The 27,713-nt window shown below is 39.0% G+C and overlaps 1 protein-coding gene across 1 annotated transcript in view; it reads left to right on the forward strand.

Annotated features, from left to right (window-relative positions):
- IL1RAPL1 (interleukin 1 receptor accessory protein like 1) overlaps positions 1-27,713 on the forward strand; it is a 1,208,235-nt gene that overhangs the window by 612,285 nt on the left and 568,237 nt on the right. The window contains exon 3 of the mRNA XM_028523164.2: positions 8,022-8,301. Coding sequence (XP_028378965.1) covers positions 8,022-8,301 — 280 coding nt within the window. The remainder of the gene's footprint in view (positions 1-8,021; positions 8,302-27,713) is intronic.

The following is a 27,713-nucleotide window of genomic DNA, read 5'->3' on the forward strand; positions in this document are numbered from 1 at the left end:
CCAATTACATGCTATGCAATGCACAGATTTTTGTGTCTAAGTATCAGGAATACCTGCCAGAATTTGGAGGTTAAGATATGGTGGAAGATTAACTCTATCACCAGGATTGTGTCTGCCGAGGCAACAGCTCTCCCCTAATGCGAGGGTGACAGACTACCACATCCAGCCTTTGTCAGACAAACGGGATTCTAGAAACTGGATTCCTAATAATTGGCAGACTCTCTTAAGTAACATTAATTCTTATCACCCACACTAATCTCTCCAAAACATTTGAAAGAGCTCTCCCAAGAGTGTTATACTGTATATATATTTTAAAGGCAAGAATCTGGAAATATTCTACTCTAGATAAAGATAATCCAAAAGCTAGAGAGGAGGATGAAGTCCTATGTGAACCAATGCACACTATAAAGGTTAACTTGTGCCCTATTCTGCTGCTGTCATTGCTGCCAACAATTTGGGGAGTTATCAGCTTCCTCTTCTGAAGGATGACAGTTTTGCCAGTCTCCATTTATGAATTCCCTATTTGAAAAGAGTACTGGCTAGTACAAGTAAAGTGCAGAATTCACTCCTTTAAAATGTGGCCTCAGCCTTTTTGTTCGGGGTCTGCAAGAGCTTAAGTGCAAGAGCTACACTCCCTAACTATACTCATGTCTCAAGATCAGCTTTTCTCAGCACATCAGGAGTAGAAACAAATGATGCCAATATCCCGGATATTTCTTTTTATTCATTGATAACAAATATATACATATTTTGGGAGCAATTTTTTAAAATTTATATTTTTTTAATTTCCTAAAATTTTTAAATGGATAAAGTGTAAATAAACATTTCAAAGCCCCTACCACTTAACAGACATAGTGTTGCTTTTTTTGTAGTTGACTAGGAAAGGTGGTTTAGTCTGTGGCAAAGATAGCAGTTACAGACTAAACCTGCATTATTAGTCTTTCTCATTGCTTGTATTCAGTCTATTATTTACTCCTGCCAATTTCACCTCTGACGTCTTTCTCAGTTCTGCCCCATTTCTTCTTGTCTGTCACCACTGCCCAACTTCAGATATTTAATAACATCACTGTCCTGGCTCAAGTTTTATATCTCTACCTAAATATTCACACAGTATAGCATATCTAAAACCATTAGACTGGTGCTGTCACTTCTCTGATTGAACATTGTTAAATATTTCCCCCTTTGCTTTGCAACAAAGATAAACATTTTTTACATCTCATAAAGGTCCCTCCAAAATCTGTCTTTGCCCACTTCTGTCTCCCTCATCTCTTGTTATTTCCAGATTTAAGCTTATTTCAATATCACAAAGCCCTTTTATAGTTCCTGCAAAACTATGCTGCTCCTTGTTCCTGGGCCTTTGCTCTTGTGTTCACCTCCAACTCAAATGTCTGTCCTCCAGTCTTTGCATGGCTAACTTGTTTTCCTTTCATCTCAAACATTTGCTCTTCATGGAACACGTTTCTGACCAACCCTGTGCATTTCTTCACCGTTGCATTTCCATGCTGTGCTCTTAACTTCTTTCTGTCTCTTCTATTAGAATGTGGGCTTCTTGAAAGCAAGGGCGATGTCTGCAAGTCCTGATGTCTCCAACCCCTCGGACAGGAACTGGAATGAAGCTAGCTCTCACTGTATAAACATACAAATCTGCATTAGGTCAGCTTTCCTAGAATAGAGCCCAAGATGGAGAGGTTGATGCATACAGCTGATTGAGGGACTCCTCTTCTGGGAAAACCTAGGAAGGAGGGAGGGAAGCAAGGCAGAGAAGGGAAAAGAGGTGGTGAGGAAGTTACAGGTGAACTATAGGCTTGGCATGGTCCACACCCACAGAAACTCTGAAGCATGAACTGCACTATAAAATTGTCCCTAGTTGAGGAAAAGGGCCTGGGCCTTTTATATAATCATGTCGATCAGTTATGGCAGTCGGTATACCCAGGGGTGTGTAAATTTCCCTGTCTATCAAAGGCAATTTTCAAGAGGAGACAACTGTGAGCTGTGAGCGTGCAATGTTCAAAGTAGCTGGAGAATAGATATCAGTTTAGAAAAGGGGATCAGTCAGGATGGGGCATCCACAGTAGCACAGATATCTTATTTATTTTTATCACAGTAGATACTTGGAAAGTAAGATAATTTGCCCTTTTATAAGTAAAACGTTACACTTTCATCACTTTCATATTAGGAAGCAATATGTGTATAAGCTCTAGGATTAGACTTTGTCTTTGTTAAGAACTCAACCTTCAAGCTTCTTACCATAAAGATATTTTGCGCTCACATGTATAGCAATAGTGACTTAATTAAAAATACTTTCCCTAATCTCATTTGAATGTATTTATATTTTCCAGCCTGCGTTGCCTTTGTTTATGAAATGGTACATCAATTTGAAGGCCTTGTAAAGGAATTAGTTCTGAATCTAATTCCATCCTGTCTTCATCTAAGCTCCCAGAAGATTATAGTTGGTAACAAAAATGAATGAATATGGTGCTTCTTCCTCCTCCCACCCCCGGCCCAGTGCAACTTTCTGGTTGTATAGAGTCCCATGGACGGAAGGAATTTGTACTGCAGAGGAGTCATAGAACTAGAGTATTTTCATGGAATCCTCCCATTAAGGAAGGAGAATACCAACAGCGTACTTCCTGAAAGAGGCTTGGAGAATGAACTTTTATTGTGATCAACAGAAAATCTGATTTAAATGCTACTGGTTTACATAATTACTTGGTGACAATTTTATTTCACTTTGCATAGCCTTCACTTCTTCCTCTATTTTGTGTCCGCACTCAAAACAGTAGGGCCTAGCGTCCTGTGAGCATCCTGATGACCAGTGTTTTGAATTCCACATCAGAAAGGTTAGCTCTCTCCTCATCACTTGGCTGTCTTTCTAGAGCTTTGACGTGTTCTTCTTTCGTTTGGGCCACGGTTCTCCGTCTAGGCTTGCCTGTTACATTGTAAGGGGTGGAGCCTTAGGTGTTCACCAGGGCGGGGCAACTCTTTTCATTGGGTTGTGGTGCTGCAGGGGCGGGGTCAGAGAGGGAACAGTGCCGCTCATTGGCTGTGCCCTACCCCTACGTTAGGGCACTTCCCTCACTTCCTACAAGCAGATGCAGATTGTGCCCTGTCAGGTGCTGGTTCCCAGGTGGGTGGGCGTGCGTACTTTCTAGGGCCCTGTGGGCGTCTCCAGCGGACTCTCCTGTGAGACTGACAGTTTCTCCCGCTGCCACCTCACCCCCCCACAGGTGTTTTCAGTCTGAGGTTGTGAGTCTTTATTAGCTGCCCCCCCCCCACCCCGCTTGCATCTTCCACCTCCTTGTAGGGCGTCTGCTCTGCTGGGCTACCTATCTCCGCCCCTTCTGCCGGCCTGGGTGGATGTTTCTTTAATCCTTCCTTGTCAGAGTTCCATGCAGTTTGATTTTCTGGCAGTTCTGGTTGTTTTTTGTTTTTAAATTGGTCATTATCCTCCTTTTGGCTGTGCGAGGAAGCGAAGCATATCTACCTACGCCTCCATCTTGGCCAGAACTCCGGATGATAATATTAAAATTAAAACTAATAAAGGTTATCTGATACATTACATAATGGAACTCACAGTGTGTAGAAGGTTTCAGAATGTTTGTTTCCAAGCCGACAGAGCTTCAGTGCTGAAGTAAAGCCAAATTGAATAAATCAGTAGCAATGCTGGTCGTCCAGAGCTAAGTTTTAATTCTTACATTTTGTATTTAGATCAGAGATCTAAAATAGCTGTCCCTCAGTCTTAAGATTTGCCCCACTACATAAGACTTAAAAAGTACTTTGTGGCTATATAAGCAAAACGTCTTTATTCATAAGGACATGCATACTGCAGTATTGAGGGGTGCGATGTCATTGTGTCTCTGCTTTAAGTTATTTTCAAATGATTTAGGGAAACGTGATACAAACACATTCTGAGAGAGTGTGCAAATGAGGCAAAATGTTAACAAAGGGAACGATATCACTCATCATTTATTTCATTTAATTAAATGTTTTCATTTAATTACTAGAAAAAGCCATAAGCCTTTTATTTATTTAGATGTGCATTTAAATAATTTCAAAATGTCTCCAGTTGTTCTTTATATTATTTGCCACCTTTACACCCAAAAAGTATTACAGCATGGTAATAATTGTATAGTTTATTTTGAATATCACATATTTAGTTTAATAATAGTAAACCTTTCTAAGCCATACACCCTATATCTGGTTCCATACTGAATGAACATAATGCCTCTTATATTATTTCTTCACTTCACCTCAGCCTTTTCTTTGTCATGTGACTGTGAGCTGTTTAAAACTTTTTCCTTGACTGATAGTTAAGTACTGAATAATTCTAATTTTCCATAATATTTGCAGTTTACTTACAAGTTTTTCTCAGTAAGCATGTTCTGAGAGTATGTATTAATACCTCTATCTGTCCCCAACACAACTGTCTTGATCTAATTTGTTACTAACTTTTTAGACTAAATATTTTTGCCCTTTAGCCTCAAGCATTTTACTTTATCTTACAAATATTCTGAGAGTTTGAGGAATTTTATCTTCCTATTTACACTGCTACCTGGAAGGTGTTTCCACTTTTTCACTGGCAGCAGTATCTCTGTGACAGATGGCCTCAGTTACCTGATTCTAGAATTGTATTGCAATTCATATACTACTAACACAAGGTAATGCTTACCACCAGAAACATAAGTCTTTTTTTTTTAAGACTTTATTTATTTATTTTGAGAGAGAGAGAGAGAGAGAAACATCAATGTGCGGTTGCTGGGTGCCATGGCCTGCAACCTAAGCATGTACCCTGACTGGGAAATGAACCTGTGACACTTTGGTTCGCAGCCCGCGCTCAATCCACTGAGCTACACCAGCCAGGGCAAAGAAACATAAGTCTTTAAAAAAAATCCCACCAAGCATTAATTTTATGTAATGGGTCGCGTGTACAAATTGTGGTAATAAATGCCACGGGCAATTAAATAACCTTGACATCTCTGTGTACAGTTCTGTCATCCTATGAAATGTGGTGTGCTAAGAATGGTGGCAATGACTGCGACTTTGATGATGTCCACGGAGCTTCCACAATGCGGAGTCTATAGGCAGTATCTAATCCAGGTGTTTAATAGGAATCTTAGACAAACACTTAGTAGTTGAAATTATCTAAATTAAAGAGTGTTGTGAAGTTGAAAATACCTTTATCAGGAAACAATAGTATGGTAGGGACAGTGAATACAAGGGTCAGACACAGCTGGGTGAAGATCCCAGGAATTCTGCTGAATTCCTTCATTTGAAATAGTTAGTTGTTATTTATTCAATCCTTCATTCAATCATTTTGTAAATGTGTGTTGAGCTGGTTAGCAAGCAGAGTTTGAAGCACTGGAGCTAAAGAAGTGAGTTTTGCCCTGGCCTCCTGTGGCTCAGTAGGTTGAATGCCAGCCTGCAAACCAAAATGTCACTGTTGTCATTCCTGGTAAGGGCACTTACCTGCGTTGCTGGCCAGGTCCCCACTTGGGAGCACACAAGAGGCAACTGATCAATGTTTCTCTTTCACATCGATGTTTCTCTCACTCTCTCTCCCTCCCTTGCCCTTTCTCTGAAAATAAATAAATATAACCCTTAAAAATTAAAAAAAGTGAGTTTAGAAGGATATAGTTCTTGACCTCAAGGGGCTTACATTCTTTTGGGGAGAAGGAAAGCTAATAGAAAGTGGGTACATAGTATAACATCAAATAGCAATGTCTTTTTATAGTTTTACTTTCTTTTTTTTTTTATTGTTGTTCAATTACAGCTGTCCTAATTTTTCCCCTATTGCTCTCCCCCACTCCACCTACCTTCCTGAAAAAATACTAAAGCAGAATCTGGGTCAAGTGACCAGAATAGGACTCTGGTGTTTCAGACAGAGCAGTTAGAAAGACCTCTCTAGGGAGGTAACATTTGGAGGAAGGGAGGGAGACAGGCATGCAGCTGGTTGGTGAACAATGTTGCATGTAGAGGGAACAAAGAGCTCAACAGCTTTAATGGATGTTTTGTGGAAAGGAAATGAACATTTGTAAACTCAGCCATAGTTAAGTGCTCATTCGATGTTAGATATTATTTTAAGATAAGAAATGTAGATGACTCTGTAGATTACCTGTCTGTGGCTTCTTTGTCTAGTGTACTTCTTCCTTGTTATCTTGATCATATTCCTTCTCTCAGATTCTGCATTATTCATCCTGTTTCCAGATCCTTCAGCTTGCCCTTCTTTGTAATCCTCAGTGAGGTAAACCCTGCTGGCAACACTCAGATGCTACTGCTGTTAGAGGTCCTCTTTTCTTGGGTTTAACCTACAGCTCAGTGTTTGTATTCTGTGAGCTGTCACATTGTCTTGCTAAATATTGGGCAGCTGCCATCTCTAAGCAGGAAATTCACAACGTCTGTGTGACGGTGTTAATAGTGATGTTCCTGACCTGGGGGGACCTGTTGTTGTGTGTGTGTGCACATGCACATGTGTGTGCGGGGGAGGGGTTGACAAAAAGTGATGTTAAGATGCCCTATGGAAGATGGTGCTTTCAGACAACCTAGAAAACTTTCCCGGTCCTCTCTCCCATCAGCCTCATCGCTCACCATGGTTTCTACTTTATCCTTCCCCTGATGCTGCCAGAAATCAGACCCAAGTGACCTTCTCCCTCTGTCTCTGGCTGGGAAACCACCGCCTGAGCTTGACCCACTTTTGATGCGTTTCTTTCTGCCTTCTTTGGTTATAAAATATGTATTTCTGATGTGATCAGTGTGGATCCAATCAGAGACCAATGCCACACACAAATTTGAATAAAAGAAATGTTTATAAGGAATTATGACATGCAACAAGGTATGGGAATAATGAAGGATTGGGTAGTAAGGAAGATTTATAGACTGGGTTGGTTACACAACAGAAATGTATTTCCCACAGCTCTGGAGGCTAAGGCCAGGATCAAGGTGCTGACTGATTTGGTTTCTGGTGAGAGCCCCCTTCATGGTCTGCAGATGGTCACTGTGTCCCCGTGCTCACAGGCCTGTCCTCTGTCAGCCCCTGAAGGAAGGGAGGGAGAGAGAAAAGGAAGGAGAGAATGGGGAGGGAGAGAACGGGGAGGAGAAGCATGTGTATATAAGGGTTTTGCCCTCATAAACTCTTCTAAACCTACTTATCTCCCAAAGACCCCTCCTCCAAACCCAATCACATTCTGAGTTAGAGCTTCCGCATATAAATTTTAGGAGAGCACAGCCATTCAGTGCATAGCCAAATACAGCTCAAAAGAATAAAAGCTGCTATTACTCCCATGGCTGAGCTACAGCACCCAAGGAAAAGCCCCTCTCTTCCAATCTCCAGAGTGAGTGGCAAACCTCATTGGGAAAGCACATGGCTTGCTGAACAGCAGAAGTCACTGAAGTGCCACCCTGGCAGAACTTGGAAATCTGCCCTCTGGAATATGACACAAACTCACCTTCTAAAGTACCTGGGAAAGCCGTTCATGGGAAAGCGTCTCACATGAGGTTATGCTAAAAAAAAAAAATTGACAAGCTGCTGGCTACCTGGCACTGCAGGATCTGGGTACTATTGAGAAGCCTCGAAGTCTGCAAGAGCCCCTCCCCACCCCAGCAAGCATTCTGTGACCGTGGAGCAAAACCCTTTCCTCCTGCAGTGTCCCTTCAGCAACCTCCACCAACAGAGCTTCAGGGCTAGCTAGCAAAAGAAAACTATTTCAAAGGGTCGGATCCACTTTCAAAGAACAGGCAAAAAGGTAGATGCAGGGTAGAAAGGCAATAAACCAATAACCATCACGCTGATAAAACATAAGAATAAGTTCCAGCAGAAGTAAACTAAGTGATTGAATATGTTGTTTGTTAGTACAGTAAATTGCTTCTCAGTGCCATCCTGAGTTTTACCTAGGGCTGCATCCATTGTGCCTGCAATAGAATCTGGTCCAATATCGATACTCAGTGTGTACTTGTTGAAAGAATAATGAATACATAAAGTAGTTATTACATTTTCTCTAATGTTTTCTTTTTTCTTTTTTCTTTAGCTGATGGATGCACTGATTGGTCTGTCGATATCAAGAAATATCAAGTTTTGGTGGGAGAGCCCGTTCGAATCAAATGTGCACTCTTTTATGGTTATATTAGAGCAAATTACTCCCTAGCCCAAAGTGCTGGACTCAGTTTGATGTGGTACAAAAGCTCTGGTCCTGGAGACTTTGAAGAGCCGATAGCCTTTGATGGAAGTAGAATGAGCAAGGAGGAAGACTCCATTTGGTTCCGACCAACGTTACTACAGGACAGTGGTCTTTACGCCTGTGTCATCAGGTACCATTTTAATTCTATCACTGCTAACTCAAACAAGCCACATGCTGCCTTCTTATACTTAAACTTTGCTGCTCTCCCTTTCACCGAAGGCATTGTCTCAATATTTGTGTGTGTTGCTGCTTCCTAAAATTTCGAATCTAAATCATAAAAAGATGGGATTGGAATTTATATTGAGACATTATTTCTGGCTTATGGAGAAAAGAGATACCATCTGGGTATCTACTTATGTTGCCAGAAATTACTAAAGACTATGAAATAAAATTTATAGAGGGGGTGAAATGTCACAAATCAGATGTAAGCAAAGACTTGTTGCAGAAAGGATGCATAGTTTATTGCTAAATGGGTTGTAACATTTTGTTATTGCCCTTCACAGACAGATAGAGCGCAAATAGCTCTGGTTCACACACATCTGCAGCAATGATTTAGGTAACGTATGTATGTGCACAGCAATAGGAGGACAGCATTGCCGTGTTAGGGAATATGAACATTTCGTTCCACATCTTTGTCTTAACTAAATGTGCCGGGCCAATGCAAAAATTTCACTGGGTCCATCAGGGCCAATACACAATTATTAATAATAAAGTATGTGCCCTTATCCCCAAAGAAACTCATCACACATCCACACATCTTCGTCTGCTTGCAGAAGAGGCACATGTAGTTTGCTTAATGATGATACATTGAAACAGTATCTGTGTAACACATTAGCAGTTGCGAGATCTTGGTTTAAGAAGTGAGTCCTTCTTGGACTGTGAATCACCCAGCATGAATGATCATGGGTGTCATTGGCAAAACATTGGCAAAGCAGGGTATGGGCACAGAGAAGGTGTGTTTCAATCTATTTCTTTGTCTTTCTCTCTTTTGGCTTATTAAGGGAAATAAAAGCAAATTAAATTTAGTTCCTTCTCCATTTGGAGAAGCTCTGAGATCACCTAGTATCTTTTTCAAATCAGAATTCAACTTCCACTTCTGAAATTCTGATTGGCCACTGTCACTCCTCTGTCATAAGGATTGTGCCTCCCTGCATCGTCACCTGTAAGAGTTAACTTTGTCCTGAGTCATGGCTACATGAGTGTTAAGACATTAAAATAGGCCAAAGCCACATAAAAAGGTTAAGCAGAAAATTATGCTTAAGGAAACAGTGGACTGGAGCATGAAACAACAAAATACACAATTTCTTTGGCGGCTCGTTGCTTCCCTTCAGGTCTACCAATCCCTGTATATTCAAACATAACTCTTATTAGAAGTAGAGATTTTGTAGGCATGTTGAGAAATACTTACCATAATAGTATAGTTAAGGGCACTTGTTTGGACTTGCTGTTCTCACTTGGCTCATACTAATTTGATCGGAATACACATCTGTTGTGTTCCTTTAAAAAAGCATTACATCTGATTGTTCGTGCATGTGTAGAGGTGATTCTTCAAGAGAGGCAAACGTGTGTCCTCATTTATCTGAGATTAGAATTGAGCTAAATGCCCACAATCTAACGCTTAATTGCATTATGTGTTGTTGATGGGAAAATAATGAAGCGTTCACATTAGTAATCTGAATTTTTAAAGCACTCAGCTTGCAAATCGTGGATGTGTTTATATATACACTGCGATCCGATGCTCTGAGAAACTGCCTTAAAATGTTCTTCGAATTAAAGTTGCAATAAAGAATCTAAGGTCAAAAAGTTTCAAACACTGTGACATTTTCCATATGTTTCTATGTCTACGTTTTAATGGGAGGTTAAGCTAAAAGACAAACACCTTCAAGTGCATATGCGTCAAGTGGGACTCCAGAGAAAGTGATAACCTTGGCCAAAAATACTCTTACCACTGACATTCAAATACTCCAGTTATTGTACTTGGAAGCTAGTGTTGACGTACTCCTTTTTCCAATGTGGAACATGGGACTCCAGATCACAAACAGCAGTTTAGGTAGAACACGGCTTGGTGTCGATGCGGATGGAGCACAGGCCTGTTACTTGAGTCACTGGCATTTTGGCACAGTGTTAGCTATCAGGCCACGAAGCTGTCACCATGAGTTTTTAAATAATTCACTTTCAAAGAATTTTAGAAGTTTCAAAATGTTAGCTTCCACTCAAAGGTTCTAGTCTCTCTGATAAGTGGTCTGGGTATTAGACTTACCACTGAAAAGGTTTAATAAGCCTGCTCATGTATAGCTAATTTGCATTTACAACATAATATTTACAATTACATGTTGTAAATAATGGAAATGCCTACGATTACTATCAGTGCAGTGAATAAGAGCTTTCCTACACCCTTCTCTTTGTATCTATTCTTGACAGAATAACATCTCATAATTCTTTGCTCCACAGAACCTGGCTTTTTATTCCATTTTTCTCCTTCTTTAGTTTTTATTTTATTTTTCATGAAAAAGTGAATGAAGGAGCGCTCCATATCATGTATTTTTTTTCTTTCATTGCGATTCTAAAACATCAATTTTTTTCTGTGCTCCTGACCCCCCAGTTTTTTAAGCCCCTTCTTCAGAGTTATTCTCTGTTAGAAGTTTCATATGTACATTTTAAGCATTTTAATGCCCCCGCCAAAGGGTAGTGAACTAAGTTTTTGGCACCCTAATTTTTTAACTAAAATTTTTATTTTTGAGGTAGCTGTTGATTTTTATTCAGTTGTAAGAAATAATACAGAGAGATCTCATGAATCCTTTCCCCGGTTTCTCTCAGATGTCCTTCAGTGAATGAATGAATAAACACTGTGGTAACGCCCGTATCATGGGACACTGCTCAGCAATAAACAGGAACGAACTGCAGAACGCATGCAATCATTTGGATGCATTCAAAGGAACTAGGTTGAGTGAAAAATTCATTTCCAAAAAGTTGTATACTGTATGATTGCATTTATATAACGTTTTGAATTGAAACAAATAGACACAGAGAACAGATCAGTGGCTAGTAGCAGTTTGGCACTGGTGGGCAAGGAAGGTGGATGCGAAGACAAGATCTCCTTGAGGTGACAGCATTATTCTGTATCCTGACTATATTAATAGCAGCATCCCAATTATGATATTGTACTTCAGTGTGGTAAAATTTTACATTCCCACCAGTAGTATAGGAGTGATCCACTTTCTCCATATCTTTCCAGCTTTCAGTATTGCCAGTAATTCATTTTGGTGTATCATGATACCTCATTGTGGTTTCAATATGCATTTCCCTAATGGCTAATAGTGGCTAACATGTTTCCATGTACTATTTCACCATCTCTGTCCTCTGCAGTGAAATGTTTGTTCAGACCCCTTGCCTATTTTATAATTGTGTTATTTGTGTTCTTATTGTTGATTTTGATGATTTGTTAAATATATTCTAGATAATTGCCTTATTTTGCATATGTGGTTTGCAAATATTTTCTGTCCACCTGTAGTTTGTTTTTTTTATCCTCTTAATAGGATACAAAATTGCAGAACAATTTTTTTTCATTTTGATGAGGTTTGGTTCATCATTTTTCCCACTTAGGGATCATGCTTTTGGTGTGAAGAGTGCTTTGCCTAGCTCTAGGTCCTGAAGATTTTCCCTTTAAAATTTTTTTTTTTTGCCAAAAGTGCTATTGCTTTACATTTTCAATTTGCCTCTGATCCATTTTTAGTAAATAGTTGTATAATTATGTAGGATTTGTTTAGGTCAAGATACAGCTTTTTGGATAGGTGTCCGGTTACTACAGAACAATTTGTTGAAAACACTCCATTTCCATCATGGAATTACTTTTGCACATTTATTCCAAATCAGTAGGACATGTTTATGTGGGTGTATTTCTAAATTCTTTTTTCTGTACCTTTGGTCTACATGTCTGTCTCCATCAGTACCGCTCTGTCGTTGTTAGTGCCCTTTTATAGTGGGACTAAATATCAAGCAGAGTGAGTTCTCTCACTTTATCCTATTTTGTAAAGATTGCTTTAGCTGTTGCTGGGATTTCCCTTTCCACATAAATTTTAGTACAAGTTTGTCTATGTCTGCAAAGGTCTCTACTGGAATATTGATAGGAATTGCATTAAAACTCTAGATCCATTTGAAGAAAGTCCTTACCTTTACTGTGTTGAATTTCTCAATGCAGTCTTTGATTTCTTCATTGGCATTTTGTAGTTTTTGGCATACGACTCCTGTACCTATTTAGTTAAAGTTACACCTGAGTGTTTCGTTTTTCTCAGGTGTGTTTGTCAATGGTAGAATCTTTTTCATTTTGTTTTCAGCATGCACATTGATAATACTGTCAGAAATGTGATTGATTTTTGTGTGTTAATTTCTTTCTAAAAACATTTTTTCAAATGACATATAATGTGTTCTCTCCAATATCTAATTCCATTACCCAAGTCTTGATTTTCTCTTTAGAGACTAAACAATGCTTTCTCCTTGAAAGTACATATTAAACATCTATAAAGGTACTTAGTGAAATCCCTTTGCTTAGTCATCCATTTAACAAACATCTACTGATCACTAAGTAATACTCTAATGCTAGGATTACAATGATATTTTTTTAAAACAGTTTTTACCTTCAAGTAGTTTACATAAGGGAAAATGTAAGTGTGCAGCAAATTGTTATAGATACTATAATCATAGCTTAAAATACAGTGAGGTTTCACCAAGATGGAGTAACCCCATTCTTCCTAGCTCTCCCCCTAACAGGGGAAAAAAAACTTGGTATAATGTAACAGACAAGCATTCCAAGTCTGTGAAAGGTGGGAAGGACTGTGTAGGTACCTCACGACTCGAGGAATGACATGACCATAGTGCTGCAATTGCCGTGCCAGATGATGTTGGCACAATCTTCTGTCCCCTGCCTGCCAAAGTGGCTGCAGCAATATGATCCCCTGCTGTGAAAGGGTCAGCACACCTGAGTGGGGCTGATTGTCCATCCTTTGATTGGTGTGCAACTAAGGAGCCTATTCCTCAGCAAGAATAGTGTCAGTGGGGTCTAGTGGCAACCTGAGCCTCCATCCCTACCTGGCAACCACGAGAACACCTGAGGCACCGTGAGTCCAGAATAGTCACTGCTGAGCTTCACTCTTCCTTCCTGGTATCAGAGGGGCTCAGTGGGCAGCAAAGCTCCACCCTGTACAAGGCAGACCGAGGTTGTGGGAGGCAGAGCCAGCTGGTAGCCAATTTCCCACCTTTCCTCTCTGTGTCAGCGCAGCCCAGCAAGGAGTGAGCTTATGCCCCCACTGGAGGCACAAGAAACTGTGAATCAACGCCACACTGTCACCAGGAATGTCAGCAGGGCTGAGCAGGAAGCAGAGCATACACAGCCACTAGACCCTCATGTTGCATTTCACCAGGAGGTTTGCTTGCATAAAAGAAAAAAGAAAGATTACATAGTACTCACATTCTCATAATGTCTAAAATGCGCAGGATACAACTTAAAAAACTCACTGGTGATAACGTGAGTCAGGAAAATCACAACATAAATGAGAACAGATAATCAATAGATGCCAACACTGAGATGAATCTGAAATTGGAATTCTCTGACAAGGATTTTTTTTTAAAATTTTATTTATTTATTTATTTTAGAGAGGGAAGGGAGGGAGATAGACAGAGAGAGAGAGAAACATCAATGTGCGGTTGCTGGGGGTTATGGCCTGCAACCCAAGAATGTACCCTGGCTGGGAATCGAACCTGGGACACTTTGGTTCCCAGCCCGTGCTCAATCCACTGAGCTATGCCAGCCAGGGCTGACAAGGATTTTAAAGCAACCATCACAGTCCTGTTCACTGTGGCTTAGTTAGTTGGAGTGTAATCCTATAACTCAAAGTTTGGGGGTTCGATTCCCAGCCAGGGTACATACCTAGGTTGCAAGTCTGTTCCCCGGTCGGTGTGCATCAGGGAGGCAACCAACTGATGTTTCTCTCTCAAAGTAATGTTCTCTCTCTCCTTTCCTTTCTCTCTGAATGCAATGAAAAAAATGTCCTCAGGCGAGGATAAAATAAATAAATAATAAAAAATAAAGCAACCATCATAAAAATACTTCAGCAAGCAACTATAAAATCTCTTGAAGCAGATGAAAGAAATGGGAAAATCTCAACAAAGAAATGCAAGTTACAAAGGAGAAACAAACAGAAATTGCAGACCTGAAAAATACAATAACCAAAATAAAGACTCATAGGGTGGGCATAATAGTAGAGTGGAGATGATGAAAGACAGTGTGACTTCTTTGCTGCTTCACTGAAATTTTACTTGCAAAGGCCAAAGTACTTCAGATTGCCAGGTCCTCTGAGTTTCTCTTGATTTTCTTAAAACTGATATTTACCGCTTCGACTCTTAGATAATTCCTTAGGATCCTCTTCCTTTGAATTTCTCTTAGATGGTAGTGTTCACCAGAATTTTGTTTTCTCCTGTCTCTGTTTTGCTACATCAGTTGTTCTCGGTTTTGCTGCATGTGGACCTATGTGGGGAGCCTTTCAAAACTGTTGCTGTACATGTGCTACTCCAGACAGTTAAAGACAGATACCAGATAATTCCATTGTGCAGCCAGCTTCAGAATCACTACTTCCTGGCTTTTCTTATTTATTCCAGTAGTTTCACTTATCAAGTATCTATTGATAACTGAAAAAGCCATTCCAAATCTTTCCACAAGTACTAGAGGTATATTTCCCATTTCCAAATAGTTCTCTCGTCCTGTTTGTCCAAGAGGCAAAAATCTATTTTCTTTTATTTTTTTCTTTTTTTTATTTTAATCTTTGTTCAAGTACAGTTTTCTCCCTTTTACTCCCAATCCAGCCCACCCACCCAACCCTCCCCACTTCCCTCCCATTACCACCCGCAAAATCCATTTTCACGACTGACTTCAACAAACCTATCACAAACCTCCTTACTAAGCAAGGAGGAATCATTGTTCCCCCAATGATTCCTCCTTGCTTAGTAAGTAGGGTCACCATCATTTCAGTGGCGTGGGAAGTGACAATTTCCCATGTCACTTCAATGGCATGGGAAATTGATGGGAAACAAACTTGTTTCCTTCATCTTCCTTACCTTGCCTTAACTGCTTACCAAGGTCTGTACAATTTACCTTAGATATGCCTTTGGAGTTGATTCTTTCTTGCTCATACCAATGTCCATTCTCCCGTTGAGTAAAATGTCCTTTTTTAATTTTTAAAATTAATTTCATTATGTTTCAGTTATGGTTTACATTCAACATTATTCTGTATTAGTGTCAGAGGCACAGCAAAGTGGTTAGCAAATAGTGTGCTTCACAGAGTGGCCCCCCGCTGCTACAAGTACCTGCCTGGCCCCATACATAGTTCTCACGTTATTATTGACATGTTCCCTACGCTGTACTTTCCATCTTCATATCTTCTGTAACTACCAGTTTGTACTGCTTAATCCCTTCACCTTTTTTACTCAGCCCTCAAACCCCCTCCCCTCTGACAGCTGTCAGTGCATTCTCTGTATTTATGCAGTGCCTTCTTAATTGGTGTCCCTCTCTCCAGGTTGTTTCTATTTTTGTGACTATTCCACACTGCTGCAGAATTATATGTTTAAAGGACAGATTAAGTCCTCTACCTAAAAGTCTTTGATGGGCCTTATTACTCAGCAAAATGAAGTCTGAAGACACTGCTTGTCCCTCTAAAACCCATCTTCAACCTTTCATTACAGACTCATCTAGTGTTTTTCTCTGCAGGAACTTCATGCAGGGTTCTCACCATGCTTCTTGCTGTTTGCAGATGCAAGTCTGAATTTTACTTAGTGTTTCATTCTTTGTTCCTTCATCCAAAATTCCATTTTTTCTTCATTGCCTCTTTGAGTAATAGTTGTTTCTTGAAGAAGATCCAGTATATGATTACCATCTTTCTACCTTTCCCAAATTGTTCCAAAGATAATTGTTTCAGTCATCTGCTGTGGTAGGAGAAGATCCCCGAATGAAGGGGCTTAAAACAGCAACCATTATGTTTGAACTTGATGCTGCAACATGGATGGGACTCTCTCTGCTGGGTGATGCTTCTGCTCACTTTGGCTATGGTCGCTTGAGGCTGGAATCCAGTAAGATACAGATGTGGCCAAGCCTGTCTCTTTCTCAATGAATTCTCAGGGCCTCCCTTTCTCCACATGGTCTTTCATCTGTCTTCCCTTCAGGATGCCCAGATTTTTTTTGTGGTGACTCAGAATGTACAGCCACACATCAAGCATCTGCTTGCATCATGCTTGTGAATATCCCATTAGCCAAATCTACAGCTAACAGGGAGGTGACTTTACAGGTGCTTGAATACCATGAGATGGTTCATTGGTGAGACCACCAAAAAAAAAAAAAACCCAGTCCAACAGAGTCTGCCCTTAGGCCCCTAATAATCTATTGCCTCATTTATTCAAAGTACACCTACTCTATTCCTATCCACCCCTAAAGTCTTATTATGCCATCAGGATCACGCTGGAAGTCCTGGATCTCATTAGCTATATCAGCTCTGGGCATGAAAGGGGTTCTTCATGCTTTTAGTTGCCTGAGTACAACTGGCTCAGAAAGGGCTCCTTAATCCAGAGCTCTGTGAGCTAAAAAGGTAGCTAACCTTCACACACCCAACATACAATGGTTGAAAGAAGTAAGATAATGAACTAAATAGGCCCATTTAAAATGGGATGGAGTTGGGGATGAGATATTCAGAGCAGATATTCAGGGCATATTGACTGGCTCAGAGCAGGCACTGGCACAAAGCAATTGTAAAATCCAGCTGGACTCATGTCATCAGTTTGTAGATTAGGGTCCAGTTCTGCCTGCTAGGAGTGGTTTTCTTGGGCTCATCTTTTTTTTTTTCCATAGAAAGTTGAGGACTCAGAAACCTCTGTTTAATTTGAATATCATCTGTCTCATTTAGTACAATAAAAGCTAGTATGATTCTTTAAACTGCTGTGAGCCTTTTATGTGTTAAACTGTAATCAACTCCAATAAGCAGAAACCATACCCACTGATATTTTTAAGAGGGATGCCTCTCTACTTTGGTGTTGAAGTCAGGGTGCTAGAAGGCAATGTACCAAAGTTTCTTAGATACCCCTTTGTCTGGCTTGTCTTAGGGTATGCCTCATTGACCCTCTTAGCTACATTCTGTGTATGGTAGAGTACACATGGTATCCCAGTTTGTTACTGTCGATATGTTTTCTCTTTGGAATCAGTGTGGGATAGTGTTTGTCACAGAAAAGGCATCCAAAAAAGTTACTGAATGGAATATTTAGTGACTGGAGTTACTGTTCTTAGAATACATTGTGAAAGACACTGCTGTAGCCAACATTATGCCATTTTATATTTTTCCATGAGAAAATAAAAAGAGTTCTATTTCTGGTGATATCTCTTTCTGAAACTAACACAAATAATGGACTTATTATATTACATCATGATTTTTTAATATTGCAAAGACAGTTTGTTTTATTCTCTTTCTGCAATATATCTTCCCTGTTACCAGATGGAAATGGAGAGTAATACTATTTTAGGCCTTAAAGATAATTATAGTATAAATAATTTGCCATTCATTTTAATTGATATGATAGAATGTAATTTTAATATTTACTGTTGTTTTATGTGCTTATTATTTAAAATCAAGTCACTCATGGATCAAAGGATAAAGACCATCAGCCTCCTTTTAGAAATTATTAAAGATTTATCCACTAAGGAGTCTTCTTCATTTGTTCAGGGCAATCAAATTCCATATAAATGTTTTATATCCTACCCAGAAATTTTAATGACCCTATGCATATATGTTGCAAGGACCTAAACTAGTTCCACAGTCTTGGTTTCCTAATTGTTAAACTACCTTTCTTAATTGGAACCAGAGTATACCCTTGAAAATATCAGGTGTAATTTATAGGTTATAAAAAATCCAATTAAACCTACAGAAGCTAGTCCTTTAAAAAAAAAACCCATATGCAATTGAAAGTCTTTAAAATAAAGTTTCATGTCTGGATGCAGATTCTCCTTTGGACGAGAAATTAAAATGGGAGAACTGCCCGTCGGGCACTCTTTCTGTGCCCTTTTAATGAGAACCTGTGTTTCTTGCCATAATGGACTTCGAAGAGATTTTGCAGTTGTGTCATTTTCATAATGCTTGGAGATCATGCTGAAGTGGTAGATCAACCTAGAACGGATACTAAGTTTAGCCTTCTTTCCATGTTTGAGACATGAAGGTGTTTTTTCTAAAAGATCTAACTATTTTTGTACAGGGCATCAATGAACCAGATTGCTATCTTTCTGAATGCTTTCTTTTCAGAAACAACAAGCCCAATTGATGGAAATAAAAGCCAAGAACTGTGTGAATTGCCTATTCGATGAACTGATTTTTAACTAAGAAGATAAAACAAATTCTGCTGGTATGATGATAGGGTAGTTTCTTAGGTAACTGGATTAAGGAAAGCTTTGTCTTATCTCTTTAAGTCCTGTAAGACAGAAAGCTTTGAGAACTCTTTGAAATCTGTGGTGTCATGTTCAGGGAAGACAGAGACATGAATTTTTCTCCAAAAAAGTCTCAATGTAATATGAATGAGTCAGGCAACTGAGAAAGATACATTTTTCCACTTTTTTTTTATTGTTGTTCAAGTACAGTTGTCTCCATCCCTCCCCACCATCCCCACCTCCCACCGTGATCCTACCCGCCTTGGTTTTGTCCATGTGTCCTTTATAGCTGTTCCTGAAAACCCTTCCCCCTTTTCCCTCCATTATCCCCTCCCACCTCCCCTCTGGTTACTCTCAGTTTGTTCTTAATTTCAGTGTCTCTGGTTATATTTTGCTTGCTTGTTTGTTGATTAGGTTCCACTTATAGAAAGATATATTTTTTAAAGCCATTAGGTACACAAAGTTTAATTTTGAGTTCTTTTATATTTTTCTGTTGTTTTTTTAAAATTTTAAGTAAAATAAATCATTATGAGTCCTTTTTGGTCATGGATATAACATGTACATTTATCATATTTCACAAACATTACTAGAAATCTATAACATAATTGGTCATTATCATGAGGAAATAGTTAAATTGCAAAAAAATATGTGCCGGGCATGCAGGTCACTGATAATCCAGCATAATTTTATTGGTGGTTGTTTTGTACTGTGATTTTAAATTTTTCTTTATTTGCAAAAAATATTCTCCAAATAAAAGGTACCATATTTTGCCACATATAATGTATACTTTTTAATACATATAATGTACCAACTGCTAATGTTGGTACAGTGAGCAAAGATAAATTGAATAGCACTAAGAAGTCATAGCAGCCAATCAACAAAATTTAGGAAACCTGAACAAGTTGAATATGAAGCTAAGATTATCCAAGGCTTTTTCTAAGTCTTATTTTGCCTGTAGTCCTCAACTAAAAATATGAATGATAATCTGCATTAATGTACAGAGGACAATAAAAGGACTGCTTATTCTTAGAAGAGCTCATAAAGGGCTTGTGATTTGAGCAGTACTTTGGAAAATAAATACATGGCTAGGGAAAGCATAATGGAGAGAGGTGTCTCTTTCAGAAAGGTCTTGTGAACACTAGTACAAAAGAAACAAAAATAAGATCTAGAAGACACCCTGACTGGTGTGGTTCAGTGGGTTGGGCATCATCCTGCAAGAATGTTGGTTCCATTCCCAGTCAGGGCACATTCTTGGGTTGCAGGCCAGGTGGCCAGTTGGGCGCATTCAAGAGGCAACAGATTGATGTTTCTCTCTCTCTCTTCCCCCTCCCTTCCCCTCTCTCTAAAAATAAATAAATAAAGCCTTTCAAAAAATGAGGAGGCTTTAAAAAAAGATCTAGAAGAGGATTTGGAAACTTTGTCTGTAAAAAGCTAGGTGGTGAGCATTTCAGTCTCTGTCGCAACAACTCAGTGCTATGCTATTGTACCGGATCAGAGCCATGCCATATATGAACCAATGGGGGCGGCTGTGTTCCTCTAAAGCTTTATTTGCAGAAACTGGTGGTGGGATGGATTTAGACTGCAAGCTGTAGTTTGCCAACCTCTATTCTAGAAAATGCTTTGCAAACTGCAAATAGTTAAGCCAACAATAGAAACTGCTATTGTTATTAAGGGGAAAAAGCCACAGTCTATTCCTAATAAAATGAGTAGATCATTTTTGTTGGAAAAATGTTTTTTTTTAAGATTATGGCGATAAGGATAACTATAAAGAAGGGTAAAACAGATGCTAAGAAGTAAATAAAGGTGTCAAGCAGGAAGTGGGAAACTGAAAGCAGTTTTTTCTGGAATTACCTTGGAGCAAGTGTGTGACATTTAGAGAAATTAGAACATGGAATACAAGCCAGAAGTTTCTGCAATAATAAAGGTATAAAACAGTGGGGACTATGGTGAGAGTATTCATGGTATTCACGGACAACAAGGAGAAGAAGATTCAAGATCACTTTTGGACATTAAAAATATATCAGGATGATATTTGATTGGATGTTTCCAGCTTGATTGGATGTTGCCATGGGAAACAAATAAAAGGAAAAGGGATAGCAAGGGGCACATCTTAAGCTTTCCCTGTACAAACCTGAACTTTTTCACCCAAAAATTCTCAGGGCCTTGAGAAATCAAATTGCTTTGACTTCAAGCCATCACACTAGGAACTCTTAAATAGAATTACCCCGTCATTGCTTTTCCCAAAGTATTTGAATGAATAAAGGGAGAGGCCTGCAGTCCTACAAAGTCCTTATATTCATCTTCCCAAAATCTTAGGTGAACAATCAGTATGAATTTTCTCATCAGTTCGCTCTGGCCTACATTTCTGCAAGTTTTAGTGGCATTTCTGGCTTGCTGGCAGGTTTCCATTTAGTAACTGCTTTATGATATAGAATCTGAGGTTATAAAACAAAAACTTAGAAGAGGTAATTGAATAAGCGTTTAACTGATTTCATTATGTCTCACAATTATAGATCCGGAACTAGCCATTTTTCCCATGAATGTCATAAAAGACAGTCCTATAAGAGAGTCAAGGTTATGGAGTGGGTGAATAACATTTGAAGTAAGATCTGGTGGTTTCAGGAAAGTGTCTTGTGTTGTCCGAAAGCCAAAAACCAAGCAAACACATAAACATCATTGTAAAGCAATAATACAAGCAATAATACTTCATAATGTAAAGCAATAATACTTCATAATGTAAAAAAGTGGCTTAAGCAAGACCATTAATTCTCTCATGTAAAGTAGTTGGGAGATAGGCATTTCTGAACTGGTATGAAAGTTTCAGGGTTTGTCTAGGTCCAGGCTGCAAAGCTTTATACTCTACCATTCCTAGCATGTGTCTTCCATTCACCCGGTTACTCCATGGTTCTAATGAAACAGAAGAATGGAATTTTTAACGTTGTGTCACTTTAAATGATCACACATGGATCTTAGCCTTTGTTTTCAAATGGTAATGTCAAGCCATTCTGGGCTATTTCTTAGAGTATCAACTGCTCTAGATATTTAGCCTAGAATCATGTAGCGTAGATGTGGAAAGGATAATAGACCACAACATTGATATTTGGAGATACTGAAAATGAATCAGGATCCCCTGATTCCACAATCACTGACAAGCACAAAAATTGATTTCTTTTTTTTAAATTTTCTTGAATTTCTTTTTTTTTCAGTTTTTTTTTAAGATTTTATTTATTTTTAGAGCGGAAAGGGAGGGAGAGAGAGAGAAAGAGAGAGAAACATCAATGTGTGGTTGCTGGGGGCCATGGCCTGGACCCCAGGCATGTGCCCTGACTGGGAATCAAACCTGCGATGCTTTGGTTCGCAGCCCGCACTCAATCCACTGAGCTACGCCAGCCAGGGCAAAAAATTGGTTGCTTTAACAAGATTTTATAATAGGTGGTATAAGTTCTGAGTATCTTGATGTTGGTGCTCACCCCACACTATGTGTATATGGAACCGTAACATTATACATTTTATGATTACATTTGTCAACTACTCCTCGGTAAAGTTTTTAAAAAGGTTTTATAATTGACATTTTTGTGATATTTCAGGCAGACCTTCCCCTATTTGCTTCAAATAAGTAAGGTTTTTACACAATTACCAGTTCAATTTGTTTTTGGTGGCTATTGTATTTGGAAAACGATTAAAATAATCTGACAACTAATTTTTACCCCATCTATCTTAAATATTGAGCACTAGGCTGTCTTTCTGTCTTGACTCTATAAACCAATCCACTAAATGGTAAACTAGTCATTAATTTGCATGCGAACAAGAATATTATTTGTTATAAAAAAGTTGAGAAATTAGTTGCATCTAAGTAAATGTGTTTGATTTGGCTAGGAATTCTTGATACTGCATTCATTCTGAATTAAATGAATTTTCCAGTACGTTAATAAACAGCTACTCTGCACCCATTACTGGGCTAGCCATTGGGAGCGCCGCAGTGAATTAAGGCAGACTGGGCTCTTCCTGGAGCTGGAAGTCTATTCAGGAAAAAGGCCTTTGACACAGTAATTACTTGTGCCCTGGGTATAAAACTGAAAGCAAACAATTTAAAGAAAAACAAACAAAAATTCATAGACACAAATAACAGTGAGGTGGTAACCACACCAAAAGAGGTTGAGGTAGTAAAGGGTAAAGGGGGCCAAATATATGGTGACGGAAGATGACTCGACTCTGGGTGGTGGGCTCACATGCAATATCCAGGCCATGTATCATAGAAATGTTCACTTGAAACTGATATAATCTTATTAACCAATGTCACCTCAATAAAGAAAAGATTAATAATAATAATAATAATAATAGAATGAGAAACGAGTACCTTAAGATCAGCTAATAGGCTGACCTAGCCTACCTGGTGTACAGGCTCCGCCTCAGAGCTGCACTTTCCTGGTTGAAATCCTACTTTTTCTGGGGTTATACAGTTTCTAAGGGGTGTGCCACAAAAGGGAGTTTGAGTGGAGTTCATCTCCAGAACCTCAACTTCCATATGTACTCTATTGCTTGGTAACTCGCAATGGCACTTTTCACTTTACCAAAAAACATAAACAAAAAGAAAAGCGTTCCAAATTGCACTATGCTGTATTGCCTGACATGCAAATAAACTTAGCTGCAAACAAAGGGATCGTTTGAAACATTAGTTTGAAGAATAAAGGCCACTTAAACTTACAAGTCTTCCTCTCCTTCCTTACAGTATTTCTGATAACTTTGAAGCTTAATCCAAGTTCGTGTATTCTCAATTCAGAATAACCAAAGCAAGATATAGTAGTGATACTGATTTAAATGCAATTGGAATGTTTTATTGAACTATCATATTTTTAAGATGCTTTTGATAAAGCTCAGGAACAAATTGTACTTGATTTCTGTCATATTTGATGTGCATTAACTTCCCCCAAAACAGTTAAAAAGCCTATTTCATCAAATGATGCCATGAAATAAAATATGTATTACAATTATCTTATTTTATTTTAGTAATACTTAATATGTTTTCCCTACAATAAATAAATAAGAAGGACTTATCTTAAACTTTACAAACTATAGATATCAATTTAAAACTCTTTAAGAGTTTTTCTAAAATCTTCTAGGGGAAATATTACCCTCTCAAAAACCAACAACAAAAACCCTTGAAAACTGCTATTCTCTGTTTCTCAAATTACGGTCTGATGTGTAATTAGATGAAAAATCACTCAAGGTACTAGTTTTAAAAATGTCCCACAATGAACCAATGTTACCCAATAAATTTAACTTTAAAAAAATCAGAAAAAATTATCCTGGATCCTACCACATACCCATTAAATCAGAACTTCTGGGGAAATAAGGACAAAAAACTGATAGTTCAACATGTATCTTGCTTTTCTTATCCACATTAAGTTTTAGAATTTATTTTCAAGTGCTAATGGTCCATTTAAGGGAAGTATAATATTTCATACATATTCAGGAATAACAAGGTGCTTTATAAAATAGTAAATGTATAAAGAGTCTCCTGATGGAGGACATCCAGCACCTGACAGTTCCCAGCATGCAGTAGATTGAAAGTGAATGAATACAAGTTGCATACCTCCTTCTGAAATATTAGAAGATTTATCATAGAGGGTGCCTCTTCCCTCTGAAATGTTAAAGATGTACTCTGTAGCTAGTGCTTTTACAAAGGCTATTTACCTCTTCATCTAAATTTAATTTACAATGGAGTCCTAGGTAGTAAAGACATAGCAGGGTGCCTTCCAGATTCCACTGCTGTGATCTTCGAATGAATAAACCCCGTGGATTATTCAACCTTCGGAAACTTCTTAATTAAGGAAAGCAGTAGTGTGCGGAGGAACAGCCTGTGCGTTAACCTTGTTGACACAGTGCAGAAATCCCATGTAGATGTCTAATACAAAAGAATGAAAATGTTCTAGTCCCTAAATTGGAATTTCCAAGTGATTGTACTTCTAATGAAAACTGCTGCCATGGATTTCAGGACAAGGGCTCTGATGTGCAAAGTAAAAATGTGAAAATAGCAAACTTTTGTGATCTCTGAATGTTGCTTCTATTAGTTAGGTAAGTATGACAGCTCTGTCTTTACCCTAATAGCCCCCCGGAGGAAAGAGCATTTTTGTTTGTCGAAACAGTACTTAATGACTACTCTAAAATTAGAGTTTAAGACCTTTAACTCTGGAATGCAAATCCCTATGTCCTTGATTCTGATGTTTATCATGAATATTAATTTTCGATCTTAATGTCAAGCCACGAAATTTTTATATATTTTCATACCTTTCCCTTGACAATTTTGGTAATTGCCATAATTTCCTCATCAGCAAGGTTTGTTCGTAGCTTCCCTGGTTTAAGGAGGCCGTAAAATTGGTGTCTCTGAATTCTCTCTTTTGTGTCTACATGAGAGGCCTGTAGACTTATTTGCTCTCAGCAGTAACTGGGCCCCTGATGTTAAAAGAATTATAGTTTCCATTGGTGCCTTTACAAGATAAAGGACTCAATGTATTTTTGTCATTACAGGTTTTAATCATTACTTCGGGATTACTTTCCAGTTAGGTGAGATTTATGCCCACTTCTCTGGACCCTTTCTCTGTCCCTCACATAAAAATAGTATTTGCTAGAAGATATCAATAATTTTCTTTCAAGTTGACTCATTGCTAGTATCTGATCATCAAATATCAGGTTACATATGTTCAAATGTCATATCAGTATCTAACAATCAAATTATTTAAACAGTATATCCACAGACATACATCTGTACATAAACACCCATATACATACTTTTTAAGTACATGCAATTCAAGTGGAATATTGTTCTGTTCTGTTTATTTGTACTTTCGACAAAGACTTAATAAACACCCACTAAGCATCAGATCTGCATTTTTGTTTAGGGAGAGGAAGAAAAACGGACAGTACACAAACTGGCCTGAAAACAGCACAATCAACCAGGGAGGAGAGACTCATAAAGAGTGATCCATGTGTATCACTGTATGGCCAAGGCTGTTGGAGACCTGGTGACAAAGTGCTATTGCCACCTGGAGTGTTCAGAGATGGGCACACAGAACAGGGTACATTGTGGCTGTGCATGAGATGGAATTCTCTTGATAGAGACATGGAGAGGACGTTTTATTTTACACAGTGGAAATAGCACAATGCCAGCCCTGGTAATTTGGGAAAAGGTTCTGTGAAAGGGAAGAACCCCAGATGTGTGTGGTCAGACCGAAGAGTGAAAGATGGTACATGGGAAGATACAGAAGATGCCAGAAAGTAAACTTGTGGATAGATTCGAGAAGCATTTGTGGATGGAATCCCAGGCTTGGGAGTTTGATTTTTTTTTCCTTAGGAGACTGAGACAGTGATCCAGGATGGCCTAAATGCCATAGAGAAAACATTATTCTGGATATTTTAGTCATCCAGGTAATTATTTAACAAATTAGTTTTCAGAGCTCATCTTATCCAGGCAACAGCTAAGAATCAAAGGCAGTCTTCATTCTCAAGAATCTTAAAGTCTTTTGTGGGAGAAAATTAATGAAGTCAACAAATAATGTCTAATATGAAAAGATAATGAGAGAGGAAAGAACAGAGTGGAATGGGTGTAGAGATGAGGCCTATAATTCAGAATAAATATCAGGAAGGCTTCCTGAAGCTAAGTGTTGAGCATCTTGAGTTCTGACACAGGAATATAACTTAGCTGGAGGAAAAGGGAGGGTTGGAGGAGATCCTAGGTGAGAAAATAATATAAGGCTATAATCATCATACATGCCTTCTAATCTTCAACGACTATAGGCAAGTGTCTATGGCTTGGGTTGTTCCAAGAAAGAGCTATGGAAGTAGGAAGGGATCAATTCACGCACTGCATTTGCAAAATGAAAGAGGTAAACTTTATCCTAAAAGATACAGGAAGTCGATGAAGGATTTTGAACAGGTGGATGGCAAAATAAGATTTGAGTTTTAGGGAGCTCAGTTGGCAGCAGTGTGTGTAGGAGTTGACTGGAGGCTCTAGAATAGCATCTAACTATAGGGGTGTCTCAGACTGGGCTCCCCAAATTGCACACCCTGTGTGAGCATCACTAGAGAAATGGTGAAGTCATATGAGGAAAGTAAGGCAGCCAACCTAATGTGTATTATAAAGCCAGTTACTCCTGTGGGCAACTGGAAATTAGGCTCTCTGGAGAACTCTGGGAGAAAATGTAGGCGTGCCCTCAAAATGATCACACCCAAGGGGAGAGGAAGCTGGGTTATTTATCCACCACCACCTCCCATCTGTTCCTTATTGAGGGCTTCCTCTAGAAGCGTGAATTCTCTAGCATTTCTGGCTTGCCCGTCATACAGACCAGCCTTGGTCCCTAGGCCAGACCAAAGCCTGTAGCATGAGGTTTTCTGATGTTTGTAGGAAGCAGCCTTTATATGCTAGCCATTTGGGTGAGGTACTGACCTCATCAGCTATAGGGGCTAACCAGATGGGAAGTGTTCAGGGTCCGGACTTAGGCCAGGATAGTGAACATGCAGAAAAGGCCAGGAGAGCTACCAGGCCATCCCTTTCACAGGATTTGAGTATGGATTCAGTGTAAGGGATGAAATCAGTGGTGTTGCCTTCCCAGAAAGTAGATAGATGTGGAAGATGTTGTAAAATGTGTTTTTTAACAACCAAAAAGTTTTAGTGCATGTGTGAAACCAATATTGAAGCATCTTTATAATTATATATGTTTTAAAGAAGGATCATGCTACAGCAGTATAAACACTAGAGGGACCAGAAGTCATGGAGAAGTACTTAGATCTTCAAATTTCTAACTGTGAAGCTTGAATGATACTCTTAACCTGTCAGACCCTTTCAGGGGAAAAACAGAGGTAAACATCAAAGCGTCTTTTTATAGGTTACATGAAACAAAGTGTAAGCAAGACTTGTACAAAGTACCTGGCTGGCGTAGCTCAGTGGATTGAGTGCGGGCTGCGAACCAAAGTGTCACAGGTTTGATTCCCAGTCAGGGTGCATGGCTGGGTTGCAGGCCATGACCCCCAGCAACCACACATTGATGTCTCTCTCTCTCTGTCTCTCTGTCTCTCTCTCTCTCTCTCCCCCCTTCCCT

The sequence above is a fragment of the Phyllostomus discolor genome, chromosome X, assembly GCF_004126475.2.
Source record: "Phyllostomus discolor isolate MPI-MPIP mPhyDis1 chromosome X, mPhyDis1.pri.v3, whole genome shotgun sequence".
NCBI classification, from domain to species: Eukaryota; Metazoa; Chordata; class Mammalia; order Chiroptera; family Phyllostomidae; genus Phyllostomus; species Phyllostomus discolor.